This window comes from Lygodium microphyllum, chromosome 22 (assembly GCF_053477565.2).
Source record: "Lygodium microphyllum isolate KBCC chromosome 22, Lygodium_microphyllum_v1.1.10, whole genome shotgun sequence".
In the NCBI taxonomy this organism is placed as follows: Eukaryota; Viridiplantae; Streptophyta; class Polypodiopsida; order Schizaeales; family Lygodiaceae; genus Lygodium; species Lygodium microphyllum.
This window is the reverse complement of record NC_141156.1, coordinates 47052324-47068619: the sequence shown is the minus strand read 5'-3', so window position 1 is coordinate 47068619 and position 16296 is coordinate 47052324. Positions and strand designations below refer to the sequence as shown.

The 16296-nt window shown below is 41.7% G+C and overlaps 1 protein-coding gene across 2 annotated transcripts; it reads right to left on the bottom strand.

Moving 5' to 3' along the window:
* Positions 1 to 1138: 1138 nt before the first annotated feature.
* Positions 1139 to 7521, bottom strand: LOC148017105 (ribulose bisphosphate carboxylase/oxygenase activase, chloroplastic-like). Of its 2 annotated transcripts, none has more exons than XM_087663268.1 (7): positions 7284 to 7521; positions 6022 to 6347; positions 5414 to 5519; positions 5246 to 5331; positions 4681 to 5156; positions 4294 to 4575; positions 1139 to 1801 (listed from the first exon to the last, which is right to left on the bottom strand). In XM_087663268.1, exons 1-7 carry the CDS (start codon positions 7332 to 7334, stop codon positions 1272 to 1274), a joined length of 1857 nt encoding a protein of 618 aa, XP_087519394.1. In that variant the 5' UTR covers positions 7335 to 7521; the 3' UTR covers positions 1139 to 1271. The 2 variants fall into 2 exon arrangements, with proteins under 2 accessions (XP_087519394.1, XP_087519395.1); XM_087663269.1 differs by lacking the exon at positions 1139 to 1801 and adding an exon at positions 3546 to 3830 and having other exon boundaries at positions 7284 to 7512.
* Positions 7522 to 16296: the final 8775 nt, after the last annotated feature.

Genomic DNA, 16296 nt, shown 5'->3' with positions numbered 1-16296 from the left:
TGTTTTAGAAAATAATCATGTTTTGTGTCTATATTTGAGGTCTATGACACATGTCGATGAAAACCAAAGGGAGAGAGAGACTCATAAAACAATAGCAAAAAGCTGTTATCAATAGAGCCATTAAGAGAATGGCCAATATGCAAACAGAAGACTTTGCAAGCCACTTTGAAAGCATTGATGCGAACGAAACCTTTGTACAATATTTAGCAAGTCAAGGCTATAGTAGAGTTATGACCCATGATCTGACCTCCAACTCACTCATCTTTGAGGTTCAAGAAACATCACAAGGGAAAATATATTAGAAAACATTGAATCTTCTATTCCAAGAAGAGCAATTGTAGCTAGTCATGAGGTTGTGGAGAATCTACAAGGAGAGTGGGTCAATAGACGTACCTCTAGCTCTATAGAACACTTTCCAAATCCTATGAATCAAACAAGTCCTACTACCTTGCATGGAGTATTCTTCCATTAGGAATAGCCCCATGAGAAGCCTTTAGGTCCATGCAAACTAAGTGTTGGCATGAAGAGTAGAGAAGCAATCCCATCTCATAGTGAAGCTATGAGAGTTGAAGACATTCAATCGTATAAGCAACTCAATCAGCCTTACCCTTGACCATTGAAATTTGGTCTATAGATTGAATAATTTGCACTTAACATTTTCCACCTAGTGATGGGGAGTTCGGCATGCTTCAAGGGGTAAGGGTGGAAAATGAAGGATTTCAAGAGGCAAGATATACCACACAATACTTGCAAGGTGCAAGTGGAGCTCTCCCATTACAAGCACATGTTGCCTTAGAAAGCGTACATATTAACCTTTACCATCTTGGCATCATTAGTTGTTTAGAACTATGTGTAGCTGTGAGAGACCTTAGTACTAGTATTTCATCATTGGAATTGGCTCAAAATATCTATAACATTGGTAAGATGTTGCTATTTCCAAGAGAGATCCACACGAAATGCCCCTTACACACTTCATTAGCATACCCGAGGATGATGACTAGCAGGTACGAATCCAATAGAATACCCTTTCCTGGGTGGTTGGCTTTGTGAACAACACATGAATGTGATGAATGTGCTCCATAACAGAAAGCTACTTCATAATGATTTGCATACCAAGAAAGATGGAGAGCAGGCTTAATTATTCTTCAGGAAGAAGGAAAGAAGTTGGAAAAACTCCATTCTAAGGAACAACGATACAAATACATCACAAAACATCGAGTACAAGCAAACGCACGCATGATTCACTAACAGGAGTGAGAGCAATCATTGTCTCAACGCTTGAAGATGGAGATGATGGCACCTGCCAAGCCTTTCAAGGCATCAGTCACCACAGCTCGGGAGAGCTCTCTGTCCTGACCTTCATTGCCCTGTCCAGGTGCCCCATGTTGCTGCTTCATGGCCTGCTCTGGCTTGGAAGCAGCTATGGGAGCTTGCTGGGGTGCCTCCTTATTCTCTTTCTGACCCTGGTCCTGCCCCACTACCGCTTCCCCTGCACCTTGTTCTGTCCTGATCACATCTTCCTTCTCTGCTTCCACAGGGGCAATGGGCTTAGCTACCTCTTTCACCTCCCCTGCTGATTCTGCCTTCAGTTCTCTCTTCTCCTCAATAACAGGAGCATTGTCCACCTTTGCTTCCTCATTCTCAACCTTCTTCTCCGTATCTGCCTTCACTTCTTCCTTCCCTCCAACAAGAGCGGGGGACTTGGCTTCTGCAGGTTTGGTATTGTCTGGCCCAGGGGCTGCTGGCTTGCTAGCATACTCCGCGGGTATTGCTGCTGCCTCTTTTTTCACTCCACCTGACCCTGCTTTTGAAGAGATTGTCAATCAGCATGCATGCGAGCACGATGTCAATACACACACTTAATACATGCCCAGTCGAGAAAGATGCAATCCATGGTCAGGACATAGGGACTATTATAGGCTGAGCTGCACATTTATCTATAGAAACAACGGCTGCAAAGGGGAGAATAAGTTATTCTGCCTGTACAGTAACCGCCATTAGACTAAAGGTATACCTTGCCGGGCGCATATATGATAACTAGATTTGGCACATGAAAGGTGGCAACAGAGCAAGCACGGCCTTTTACACTTAAACCACTTGCTCACTGTCATGTTCAGGCTCTAGCAGCTCATGGATAACTCCTGTTCATATTCTCCATCTTGCCATTGTTGTTGTACGTCCTAGATTTTCTCGAGTTGCATTGCGATGCTGGACTGGCACCAATGCATCCTCCACAGGAAGCAGCAGGAAAGGAAAGTAAAGAAGCTTTAGACGAGAATAAAACATTTTGGTGCCACTGGACCCCAGCTCCAGATTTCAACCCCGCACATCTAACCAACTTAGCTACAATCTCATTGGCCAAAGTACACACATTCTAAGCTTCACCCTTGTCAATCTAAAATAAATCCAACGCTACTCAGGTTTCTGGGATGTTATGGCTAATGGACAGGTAGAAGCTAGCTTGCAGTTCAGTAAGCACTGACAAAAATGCACAAGAGGAGCCCCCAATGCTGTGATGGCTCAAGTTCAATCAGCCATCCACATCCACCTCCACCTCCACACCTCCACCCCCACCCCCACCCCCAATATGCATTGGTCTAATTCTTGCTAGAAACTGGTATAGGTGAATTTGTTTTCATCAATTCCATGAGATAGCCACATCACACGTGTATATCAGCCACAATACATTCAAGGTGCCAACATACTACGTTAGATCTCCCAAATATTCTGAATCATACTGTCCAGCCTCTGCAGGCAGTTCTTCGCCATTTGATTGAAAGTTCTAATCTAAAGCAGTTGGCTGGCATGAAATGAGATATCTTTAGCTAAGTGATCAGTTTCTGACACCTCCTTCCTAAGAAACATATCACAGAATTCACATCAATTGAACACCAAGAATCAAGATCTAGTATCCATCTGGCTCGCAATGACGGCGATATGCAGTAACTGTTGAGCAATTCATAAAGCCTCAAGTTGGGGCTCAACCAGTTAACACATTGGAAGTTCCCTTGACAATTTTCATACTACCAGCACATAATTTTGAACACGCTTAACATGTCATTAGTTTGCATCATTTTGGCTAGATTCAATTGGGATTTCCAGTTGAGCAATTAAACTCAAATTTCATTACCACTGGAATTGAGCTGCAGGCATATCAAAACAAGTGAGTTTCATGATCAACCAAAGTTGTCCCAGTTTGTATGCTTCTGAGGTCTGCCACAATCATGCATGGCCCTTTATCCATGGCCTTTGATTTATCCCATGGCCCTTGATACATATGATTGATTTACCCCACTACTGTTGAAAACTACTACCACTCCAGCTGCTAAATTTGCTGCAAGCCATCAGCTAGAATTTTCATTTCCTTTGCTGGGTGAATAGAGTGGCCATGCATGATTGTGGCACTTATAGCTTGAGGGAACAACTTTTGGTTGATCATGGAACCCAAGTTTCAATCTATCATGAAATTTGTGATAAGCACCATAACAAATTTAAAACCAAATCAAATTCCGAGGCTTGCACCAATCTAAATTGAATTCCATTGCTTGCACAAGAAAGTTTGTTTCATAAAATTCTAGTTGTACATCAGGTCCTTGACCTCCATAGTGCTTTCCAGCATCTATACTCTCTGACAACACTTTTCCAGCCAATACCAATGCCTTACTCTGCAATCGCATGTACAGCATATTGTGATGTTACACGTCTTAGCAGAAACCATACAAACGGCTACTCCCTCATATGGAATTAAATACTTGGTTGAAGGACCAGCAGAATCAGCTTGATATGAAGATGTCACCCACTGGAAACTCAGACGGGTACTGCCTGATTACCTGACATATCATGAATGGGATCAGAAAGGATACATCCAAAACAAGTATGACAGAAAAGGTACAGCGCATATGGTGACCTCTATAAGCTTAAGAAAAACAGGAGAGCTAGCATAAAGCAAATTCTGAAATGCTCACACAAGTGAGAAATGCAATCATGCTATATCAACAGAAGTTCAGACATATATATTGTCACTCTACTGGCAAGGTGTACTCTTATTTAACATGTGAGGATCCTATTGGTTATCACTCTATTGGCAAGGAGTACTCTTATTTAACGTGTGAGGATCCTATTGGTTATCACTGAGCAGTTGCAGCAGCAATATTTATGGATGTTTGTGGTCGATCACAACAACAATGACATAGTTCTTCTTGCAACCGATTGCAGCAACTCCCCTGTTTGGTACAATAAGACAAAAACTGAAGCATGAAATCAAGAAACTTAGGAACTATTGGTCACAAGTACCGAAAAAAGTGCCCTGCTCGATGGCGTCCTCATTAGCTTCCCCCAGAGCAGCCTCCTTGAGGTACTTGTCAGCTAACTGAACTCTCTTGACATTCTCCTGCTCCTTTACTATCATGTAACCATATTCGAGGAGCTTTTCAACAGTCATGGCAGGCTTCTTGAAGGTTGGTGGACCATCCTTAGAGTTGACAAGCTTCTTGCCCATATTTTCCACTCCAATGTCTGCAACCCATTTCCTTACTTCGTCATCATACACACGGGCCCTAAGAGCACCGAAGAAGTCTGCAGCACACATACCCAACTAGATGAGCTATTGGTTCTTTGAAATATGCAAAATCAAGCTATCATGCTGAACAACATCAACACACAAAATCAAATGGAACCCACCGATCGATTGGCCTGGGAATGTATCAACAAGTTTGACAATGTCATCGTTGTGCACATTGTCAGCCTTGAATATACCCTGGCAAACACCAATTCTATCCTCCCTTGTGGGGGCCCAGTAGAATTTCTCCATACGCCCATCACGAATAAGAGGGGCATACAGAGTTGAGAAATCGTTTCCAGTCACAATGATTGGAACACGGGGAATTTCCTCCTTGTTGTAAACACCAGGCAGCTGAACATTTGTGGGATTGTCAGCAATGTTCATTAGAGTGGCATTCACCATCTGATTGTTGACAGTGTATTGGGTGGTGCCACCCATCCTTCCAGCTCCAGCATCAAGATCATTAATGAAGAGGCAGCACATCTTTCCTTTCTTCCTGATTATGTCAGCAGCTTCACGATATCGTTGTCTTATGAGCTTGGCTGGCTCACCAGCATTACCACTCTCAAGCTCTCCAGCACTCATCATAATGGGACTGCAGCATGAGTACAATAATTAGGGGAACTTACAGCATACCTAGATATATCATAGAGTAGAAATGATTGGCCTGAAACAGCAGCTTACTTAATTCCAAGCTTTGAGAAGACAAGCTCGCATTGGAAAGACTTTCCCTGTCCCTTACCTCCCCAGATCCCGAGAATCAATGGTACCTGTTTAACATAACGAGAATATTTAATGACTTGTATAAGCCTGTTTGCAAATAGTTTGGTGGTTATCTGGCAATTCTGATACCTTGATGTTTGGCAAGGTCATGAAATTCTTAGCAAGATGTACAACAAGCTTATCCATGAAGGCAGGAGCAATGTAGTAGCCATCCTTGATGTTGTCCAACTGCAAGCTGCACACCATACTCACACATCACAAATAGGAACAGACACTCTCCAGTACTGTCCACAGAAAACAGATAATCATAGTTTTACATAGCTTAAAGAGCCAGATGTGTACTAATCAAAACCAGAAACAAGTCGCCATATCAGTGGTACATCCACAAGCAATGTCAAGCTGTCAAGTGGCACCGATGTGATCTAGTGTTAATCACGATGCATACACAAGGAGTTCAGACAAAACTCCAGCATTGTGTATTACAGCAACATCAGGAGCTTCTGCCAGGGAAGGACCACATACCTAGCTAGGTGCAGTTAGGAGCACCCCAGGCCCGCAGCCTCCTGCCCCAACCGCACTTAGCTAGGTATGTGGTGTCTCCTGAGCAGAAGCTCATGGTGTTCAACACTATATGGGAAAACAAGGGACGAGAGGCCCTTTCCCACATGGGAAATTGTCAAAAACTTCTTGTGATGGATAGCACATGGCAAAGCAACAAAATCAGGGTAGGGATTTACAATCTTTGCCCAGTACTGATGTACTCATAACTGCTCATTACAGCATTCTGTGTCCCCACACCAACTGCTCCCTGAAAGAGGGAGTCCACCATGCCCTTCCCTCTCGTGATATCTTGCTGATCGTCAGAAATGTCATATGCAAGGCCAGACCATCTGTCTTTTTGGGTTTGCTTGGCTTCATCCTCATCAGACACAGCGTTCACAGTGAATGGCTTTGAGCTAGTGGCTCCCACGTGTGAAGGACATATCTTCAGTGAAGTTCCAAGGAAGCTGGAAGGTTGCACACTCTTTGCAAGAATTGAGGACCCATTGGGTGCAGATAGACCCTGCACAGACGTTAATGGAACGATGTCAAGACCCACTGTAAGAAAAATCAGAGTCCACAAATAGGTTCCAAATCTTTACCAAAGAATTGAGCTCATTATCCATGTAAATAACAACGTTCTTCCAATAAGCTTAAAGAATCAAGAACCCAAACAAATATAAAAGGGAACGGATTAGGACAGAGACAACCTATGGGCGCAAATAAGAAGCAAAAAGAAAGATAAAACACCAGCGAATTCTATTAATACAGACGTTACTAAATTAGTTGCCCATCAATATTCAGAAACAAGAGGAAATGAAGCTAAGAATGCAATCTCAAAGTTCAAAGATTGCTTGTTACCAACTAAACTGCGGATGGACTACTGGCCAGCAATTGAGTAGCTCAAGCAAGGCTGTAAAACATGCTTAAGGATGAATTTCAGGGATAACACCAGAAAACTGAAAATCGGAGAACATTAAACCCCAAAAACAAATCGCCAAGTTCGGAACAAGACCCGCTAAGAGCTGCAGGACTAAAAGTAATCGAGAATTGAATAGCTGAAGCCGATTGAAGAACAGGTGTAGAACCGCTTAAGGGTGCAATTTGTGGAGAACAAACAAAGATTGAAGAACAGGTGTGGAACCGCTTAAGGGTGCAATTTGAGGAGAACAACAAAAGATTGTGGAAATGCAACCAAAAAAATGCCAATCAACCATTACATGTCTGAAACTGATTGAAGCATAGTTGTAGCTATGCTTGAGGAGGGCAAATTCAGAGAGAAAACCCACAGCAGAATGCAGAAATGGAGAATAGACCAAGACAATATGGAATCAATTTTGCCCAATTCAGGAAAACTGGTATGTAGAGAGAATGCTCAAGCAAACCACAGCAAACCTGCAGAGACGGAGAAGAGAACGAGACAGGACATATGCAGGTTCGAGAAAGAATGGAAGGATACCTGGACGTTACTGAGAGAGGTGATGGCAGCAGTGCTAAGAGAGGAAGCCATTGGGGGGGGAAGGGGAGGCCCCTGTTGGTTGACAAGAGAAGAAGAAGGTAATTCTTCTTCTGCTTATCCTCCCTTGCGATGGATCTGCTTCTTCTGTGCTCTCCTCTTCTCTAACCTCTCTCTGATGCTACCTCATGCGCTCTTTCTGACGAGAATATAGAGGCCACCTCCTGATGTCTCAAGTAGTGATCCTTAAGGCCCCAAATTTTCTATCTTTTTTTAAAATTTGTCCCTCGTTTTTTCCTGGAGCCCTGCTCTATTTTTCCTTATCCGAGGAAAAATGGGTGCATTTTCTTTTTCTGTAAAATAGGCGCATTTTCTATTCGTGTTTTTATGGCTGGTGGGAAATGGTCCTATCTCGATGTCTTGCTAAACCAGCCCCTCCCAGCCACAAACACACAACCTCTCACCTTGCCAGGTGTCTCCTTCTCCTTTCCTTACCCTTCCTTTCCTCTTTTCTGTGGTAGGGCATTCTATCTGGTTGATTTGGGCATTGCTAACCGTCCACACGCTCTCTCGAGTCCAGGCCACCAAACCGACATGCTTTGTATGCTTTTCTCCTAATATCGTTGTTATAGTGCCTTTCCATACACTAATTGTTAATGGGAATAACACCAATCTCCCATTGGAATGCAAGCCCCATAGAGTCACCCAATTGTGGGTTTGTAGCCTTCCACCTCCCACAACTCACACACACCCCCAACCAATTGGGCTGCTGCTCCTTGGTAACATGCTTTGTACGTCTGGGTCCCCATTGAAGGATCCGGCGTAGTGAAGGATTCCTTCTATTCCACTAATCACAAAGAGAATTCAACTAAACACCACCCTATTATCGAATCATTGAGATGGTGAGTTATATTATGCCCTCTCTCTATTAAAAAGTAAGAGGCCACCATGGCTAATGCCACTCACTTGAGTCCTCTGGCACGTGGCATGACATAATGAGCATATCGAGCTTCGGCATTATCCACTCCATTTCCAAGCAAGTCACATGATTCTTGTCTTCCATTCCCAACTTTGATGGTGTAATTGTGCTTATCTTTTGTACACAAAGGTGAACATTCGAGTTGTCAACTTGTGGCCTTTAGAACAACCCAGTAGTTCAATCTTAGTACTATCCCCTATACAAAAAGCCTAGTACTCTTTGGAATTGGGGTGCCAAATAAACATTTGTGAATGTGTAATGAGAAAATTGGTGCATGTGCACACACACACACACACACACACTCTCTCTCTCTCTCTCTCTCTCTCTCTCTCTCTCTCTCTCTCTCTCTCTCTCTCCAAACATCGCTCACTCATTGCAATTGTGTTCAAGCTTTGCCCAAATAGTAGGGAAAGTACTGGAGGTTAGATGAGAATCCATTAATTAATCACAAACTCAATGTATCAACAATCGCAAAAAGATTTTGATGGATTGATGCTAGAAGCCCTCGTAACATGCTTATCATGGGTAGCAATATTGTCAAACATAAAATTGGGCAAATAAATTTAGTATTGTGGATAAGCCTTCTCAACTAGATTCCTCCATTGAAGACTTTTAAAGTTGCTTGAACAGGCAATGAAATGTTTAATATAACAAAGGCAATACATTGTTGGTGTAATATTCTACCCTTGGTTAATAAACCCATGTGTTGGCTTATATATACTTGTCTTTCCCACTATTTTTCAACCTTCTGTTTTGGCAAGCCCATTATGCTTTTATCACCTTCAATGTTTCATTGCTTCAAGAGCTTCCCCATCACTATTCAACCAACTTGCATACTTGCAAGGGTATAGCCTCTTATCAAATTAACCAATGAAATTACCAACCAATTATGACGCAAAAACCAAGCTATAAAGAGTTTTAATATGACTCCTTTGTCTCATTAATTAAAAATGCTAATGTTACTTGAAACCTATTTTTCTACACAGACACATAATTAGAAAGAATAATTATGGACAATGTTTGAAACTTTTGTGGCCATGCAAAGAAATAAAATGTAGAACAAGTAAAAATGGAAAATTTTGTCTGTTTCTTAATACCAAATGTTTCACTGGTATATAAAATCTAGAATTGGCTAACCATTTAAAGACTAGAGAACATCATTAGGTAAGCAAATATTTTGTCTCCTTCTTATAAACTTTGGTGGCACATGCCCAATCCCTCAATCTTTATAAGGAACACATTTACCTCAATGAAAACTATATCACTATCCATGAATTTGCTAAATTGTTTTTGATGGATTGTACAATGTGGGAATTCACATGGCAATAGCAATATTTAGCATGAAATGAGTATAAGGGCTCACTTGCTAGCAAGGTAGAAATGTGTTCTTTCGACTTATTATCATAATATGTAATTTTAAAACCCATCCTGAAATTGCATGCAATCAATGATAGACCCTACTTAATCGATTTAAAGAAATGCAAAGAGATTTCATAGGTCAATTTAAAAAAGCTATTATCAAAAGATTAAGATACTAATACATTTAGCAAGGATAAGTGCAACAAGATTGATGTGCAGGTTCTTAAGACCTTACATTTGGTGGTTAAATCTTGTAATTTCAAGATAAATATCACATTATCACATTAGACAAGGTTTGCCATTCTTCTTTATAATTAAAAAAATATTTTTAGTTACCCTTTGATAATGGTATCCTTTAGTAGACATCATAGTACACTTTTAAAGAATATTAATATAAAAGAATTTAAATAATGAGTTCACCTTTTCAACACATTGCCATTTCACCATAATATTTTGTTAATTATCGATTAGGCTTCTTGCCAACCTTGTCACCTATGAGGGTAGGGCATCATTAAGGTGCACAATTCTTTGACCTCAAAGCTCACGACACTAAGTCCCATGAGTTGAATTCCCTCTTGTCGATACAATAAGTGATTATTTATGTCAAAATATTTAGTGCTAATTTGATCTATCAATTTAGAAAGGCAAAAATTGAATGAAATTATAGTAGACAATCTATATTGCCTATTATTTAGCAATCTTTTTCCAATCCACCATCTTGGCTCTCTACCACCATAGTAGGACCTTAGGATGTCTTTAATGATTTGATTCACCCTCTGAGTTTGGCCATTAGTTTGCGGATAATAAATGATCCTAAAGCATAGTTAAGTTCTAATGGTTTCCAATAGACAAGTCTAGAACTTCAAGGTGAACTCGAAGTCCCTATTACTAATTATACTCTTTGGTAGTTCGTGAAGTCTGAATATCTCATTAATAAAGGCTTGAGCAATATCAAATTATTTGTAAGTAGTCTTGTGTGGAGGGAGCTCACGCTCAACTGCCAAGACCCACGGACTGCTTATTGTTTCAAGTGTTTCAAGCGAGCTCTAATGGCTATCTCTCACCTAACCGATGTGCCTTTGAACCTAAGAGTGTAGTGAGCTTACCTCGATGTTGAAATGAGTTGCCTCCTCCCTCGCACACACTGGTAGCTCCACGATCCTAGATGCTAGCTCAAGCATCCTCAAGCCTCCTCCATCGAGCTCCATCCACCATAGCCGTGCGCGCGAGAAAAGAAAAGAGAAGAGAAGAGAAGAAGAGAAGAGGATATGGTAAAGAGCTTCACCCTCTTGATCCCTCACTCCCACACACTCACATTCTCACACTCCCTCTCTCAAGAGCACACACACAAGCAAGGTGAAGAGAAGAAGAGAGGACTCTTGTTAGCCACACACGAAAGAATGAGCTTTCCATTCACTTTTTGAACTTTATATATAAGCCCTAAAATCCCATGGGCACCCATCCCTTTTTACATGACCGGCCATTGTGGCAAGGTCCTTTTTCCTATTTCCCTCTTCTTGCCTCATGCCTTAAGCTTACACCCATCTATTCTTTTACAAATGGCACAAGAGGGAGCCTAGCGCTCTTTTACAAGAGTTTTTAGATTTTTTTGAGGCACCTTCCATTTAAAATTGTGCTTTTTGCCTCAGTTTAGCTTTAGGGGCCGTCTCTTTGCTTCATATTTCTGCCATCTCGAATTGAGATTAACATTACCCCCCTTCGAGATGGGTGCCAGTCCCATGGCACTTTGAGCTCTTTGTTGTGGAAGGGTGGGCTTTGGGCAAGTGGCTAGTGGGGTGATGATAGGGCCACATGTGGAACTCCGTTGATTGGGAAGCTTTGGTAATCATTTGGATGGAGAACCCAAGGTATGTCGACTAGATGATGGGGGCCTTTGAAGTTGGTGGTTTGCAGCATCTTGTTGTACCTGAAAGGAGAAAGTGCTTTACCTAAGGGGAGTGTCTACCTCACTGTGCAATGCTCTGTGCTCAATGTTATGTGCTCGTGCTAGTGAAACGGGAAGCTGGATCTAACCATAGGCAAGCCTGGGTGATGTCCCACACTTGATGAGCGGTGGTTTTTGACTCCATGAAGTGCTTAAAGTTAGCCAAAAAATTCGAATTTCAAGGGAAAAATAAACTCCGTTGAAGGCAACATAGGCAATCAAGTCGATTTTAAGCAGCAAGCAGTCGACATGTGCCAAAAGTGCTTTAAAGACCCACTAAGCGATGGTTGGGAAATTTTCATAATTTCTTGGGATGTCGGATGAGACTTCTGAAAGTGCCAAGTAGTGCGGGACCCCGAGACGGGTAGTCAAAAATTTTCAACTCATCGAATGGACGTAAAACGGCCAAAGACCGGGCAAATGGCCAAACTGCGTGTGAAGGGGGACCCAAAATGAGAAGTGAAAGGGGTGGGTCACCCCCCAAAATCGATTTTGTGGGGGGGGAGGGGCGTTTTTTTCACGTGTGGAGAAAATGGCGATGTCCTGTTGTTGCACGGTGATTTTCATGAGGGGAGAGAGAGAGGGGCTATGCCACCTCAATATACCCATACCATCTGATCTTACCAGCCTTATGCATCCTTCCTTCACTCTCCATCACCGTTCTCCACTCCTCCAATAGCTGCCCGATTGTTGAGTTGTTGTTCTAGTCTTTCTCTCTCCTCTCTCTCTCTCCACTATGGGTTGTTCATGCGCAAAACCTTGAAGGAAAAATCGAGAAGGAAATTGAAGAAAATGATGATGGAGATTAATGGAGATGCTAAAGATTGATGTGCAGCATGGAATTGAGAGCGATGGAGGCTCCATCCATTGGTCATGCAGTCATTCAATGCATCTTGGGTCTCGTAGAAACATGGTATATTATTTTTATGAAGGAATGAAGGTTTTTCGATATTTTATGATGGAAATGATGTTCTTATTCGATGAAAAAATTGTTTGAGTGCTGGTTGCATCATGTTTAATTGTTGTTTATCAAAAAATTCTGATTTCATAATGATTTACATGTGCTATTTAAATCTTACAAAACCCAAAATGCAATTTTTAAGGGTAAAATTGTAGTTTTGTTGTTTCGGGTGGGTGAAATGTGTTCCTATGGGGGAAAATGGATAATAAAATTGAATTTTAGTATGTTGAAATCATTGGCATGAGAAAAATGAGAAAATAATAGTGATTATTGATAAATAAATGTTAAAAAATAAGAAAAAATAAGAGAAAAATTAAAAATATGCTTTATAAAAATAAGAAAAAATATAATGAGTGTTTGTGAATGTATGGTATTGGCGAAGCATGAGGCTTAACCTTAGTTTGCCCTACCTCTTTGTCAAAGTTCGTGATTTATCACTTTTCATACATTAAAACATGACAAAATGAACCCCTACACCTATGCAACGGAAGCAATATCTAGAAGTAGGGGGTGGGGTGTTTGAATGATACAATTTGGGTGCTATTTATTGCTGATTTTGCTTACGGATATCATGATATAAGGTTCGTTGTATTTTAATTAAGAGGATAGTAGCATGAGCATTGTCTCGGTGCTATCCTTACATCGCCACAACAAGTTAATGAATGAGCATTGGAAAGTCTGATTGTGCGCGACATGTTTTTGATTGAAAATTATGTTTGAGCACTTTAGGTTCATCCACTTTTGCATGTGCATATCAACCATGGTATTAGAATACAAAGAATTGGATGCATAGCATCTATTTTCTGTTATGATGACCTACGGTGAGTGTGTGAGACAACCTAAGCTGTAGGTTCGTCGATCGTTTCTTGGGGAATTGTTTGGTAAGAACACGTGGTATCTCCTAGAATACATTCAAAATGAAAGAGTGGAGCTTGTATCATGTGCATTTTTTGTTGGAGCGATGCATCTTGGGGCCAATTCTCAAGGTGTAGGAGAGTCGTAGTGGAGCCGCGGCAGTCAACCGAGAGGTGCTATCCTATGTTTATGCTACGAGGTAGTATGCCTATATGTTATGGGATCTCCCTATGAGGAGAAGGGATGGTAAAAGTTTGACTATGACCTAATACAAATGCAGAATTGATATTAGCATTTAGTATAGAGTGAGTCTTAGACGCTCCTTGCCGTGAGGCCGTGTAGTGGGGTTGTCTGTTGTGTGCATGAGGTCCGGTTAGTGCCATAGCCAATGCTGGCCCATTTTAGGTCCCATCAGTGGTGCGTTTGCCGGGAGCTGCCAATAAGTGGTGGTTCCGAATTTAGGGTCTCTAGGGACCAAAGAGTCGGTTTATGTCCTCTAAGAAGAACTTTCAAGCCAAAATACAAAAAGAGGAACGTGCTAAGAGTGCTAGACGGTGGGCTAAGATTTTAAAGCGTTATTATTCTCAAAGGAGCAACCCAATATACATAAGCGGCAGTGGTTCTAATAACCTAAGTGTCATAAGTAGCCCTTTGAGTGCAAGTGGGAGTCCTAGTACTTTTCCTCTTCCAGTCAATCAATCCACTTCAAGTGGGGGTGTAGTTTTACCTATACAAACTCCTATTGTCAATTCAGTTGTAGCCATGGCACAACCCATCGCAATTCCAACAGGGGCACTGGATTTATCGGCATTAGGAGCACCTTTTCCCATCTTCCATGGGTTAGCAAAAGAAGTTTGAGAACTCTAAATTAAGGAGTTTCAAACACTCATGTTCAACTATCGAATCCAAGATGAAGGACACTTAATGATGGTCTTTAACATGACATTAAAAAGAAGGGCAACAATATGGTATCACGGTCTAGAAGCCGGAACCTTAACTAGCATTGACCAATTCTTCACGGCCTTCCTCGTAGAGAGCTTGCCCCTAAGAGGGGTAGGCAGTATTGGTTGCGTGTCTTGAATGTAACACGCCAAGAGCCAAATGAGAATGTCTAGGCCCATGCCAAGAAATTAAAGCAAGTTCTTCGCAAACTTAATACTTATATCCCCATTCCACCAGCTGCACAGTTGCAATATTTCCTACATGGATTAGATTTCATCCAGGTGCAACTGAGTAGTGTCGCTTTGGCCGACATTGACACTGCTATTACCCAAGTAGAAGGAGTAGAGTTGTGTTTACAAGCGGCTTATGCAGCAAGGATAAATTGGAATGGTAATAATTTGGCACTGACCAACAGGAGTCAAGGGGACCCCATGTCAAATGCGAATGGAAGAGGGAGTATCATGCCAAATTTGCCTATGTTACCAGCTTCTCCCACTATGACTATGCCTATGGCTAGTCAGATGGGCCCACTAAATGGTGGAGGCCAAACAATGAACCTGAATGTTGTCCCAGTAGGTCAGCGGCCAATTCCTAATCAAGTGATTAGGCCAGACAGACGATCGCGGCTATGAGTCAAGTGCCTCAAATGTCCTTGGTGAAGTCAAGGATATGATGAAGCACTACACTGACATGATTAGCCAACAGTATAGACAAATAGATGTGGATGTCAATTTCCTTAAGAAGCAGCATAATTTGATAGGGAGTTGACACCCTGAAGAGGGAGCCCCCTCAAGATTTAGCTGTAAGTGGTGTGGTGGCCAACATTTTCCTAGGAATTTCCCGAATGTCAAATGCAATATTTACGGAAAGTCTGGCCACTTAGCTGCTACTTATTGGAGTAAGATCAGTTCTCTCCAACAAGGAAGTAAACAGCCAGGTCCAGTTAATCATCACGCACAAGGGAATAATCTCTAGCAAGATAATGGACCAATACAAATACTGCAAAGAGGATAGGCTATTGTAGAGGAGTTTCCTCATGGCAGTGGAGTTAGTGTGATTGAGGACGTACATGTCAATGATGGTGAAACTTCTAACCTACGAGCCATAACAAGAGGTCAAAATACTAGAGAGGGTGACAAAGGAAATGTAAAACCTGTCGAGGGACACCCTAAGCAAGATGCTAGGGGAAAGCAAGTCCTAAATCCTGATATGGAAGGTGGACCTCTCAGGCTTGTTGATAGTAAAGTTGATCCCGAGAAGAATAAAGAATTGCTAAGAAAGAAGACAAAAGTTAAAAAAGAGGCACCAAAGCCAGTCCAAAGACCAAAGGAGAGACTGGTTTGGCGAGAGAAGATAACTTTGGCTAACTACCACGACTTTGATCTAGCAAGTTCTCTTTGTGAAGTTAAACTAGACGTGAACCTCCTACAATTGATTAAACTGTCTCTAGGAGTATGCAAGGAATTCAAGAAAATCCTACATATTGGGTATATTTGTAGAACTTTGGGCATAGCATGAGTGGGAGAAGATTGGTTTGATCATGCTGAAAAGCATTGTCCCAGGGTTCCAGCATATGTGGATGGAATATTAGTAGAGCATGCTATCATGGACACTCGATCCTTCGTCAATATCATGAGTTCAGACTTGATGGAGAGGCTAGATCTAGAAATTCAAAAAAACGGCTCCACACTTCTTAGGATAGTTGATGATAGTCTAAGGCAACCAGAAGGTTGCATTACTAAAGTCCATGTTACCGTTGCAAGCGTGGAATGCTATCTGGACTTTAGGGTGATAGGTTTTGCTAGGCAGGCCATGGATTTTATGAACAGATTGTCAAGTTGATATACCTATTGGTTGAGTGATTCTAGGTAGAGGTGCCCATCGTGTAATAGTGGATGCTTACCCTGAGTCTCCTCAGAGTGAGAGAGCTCCTTTATCCTGTACTGAACTAGAAATAGTAGACGATCCATTTGGT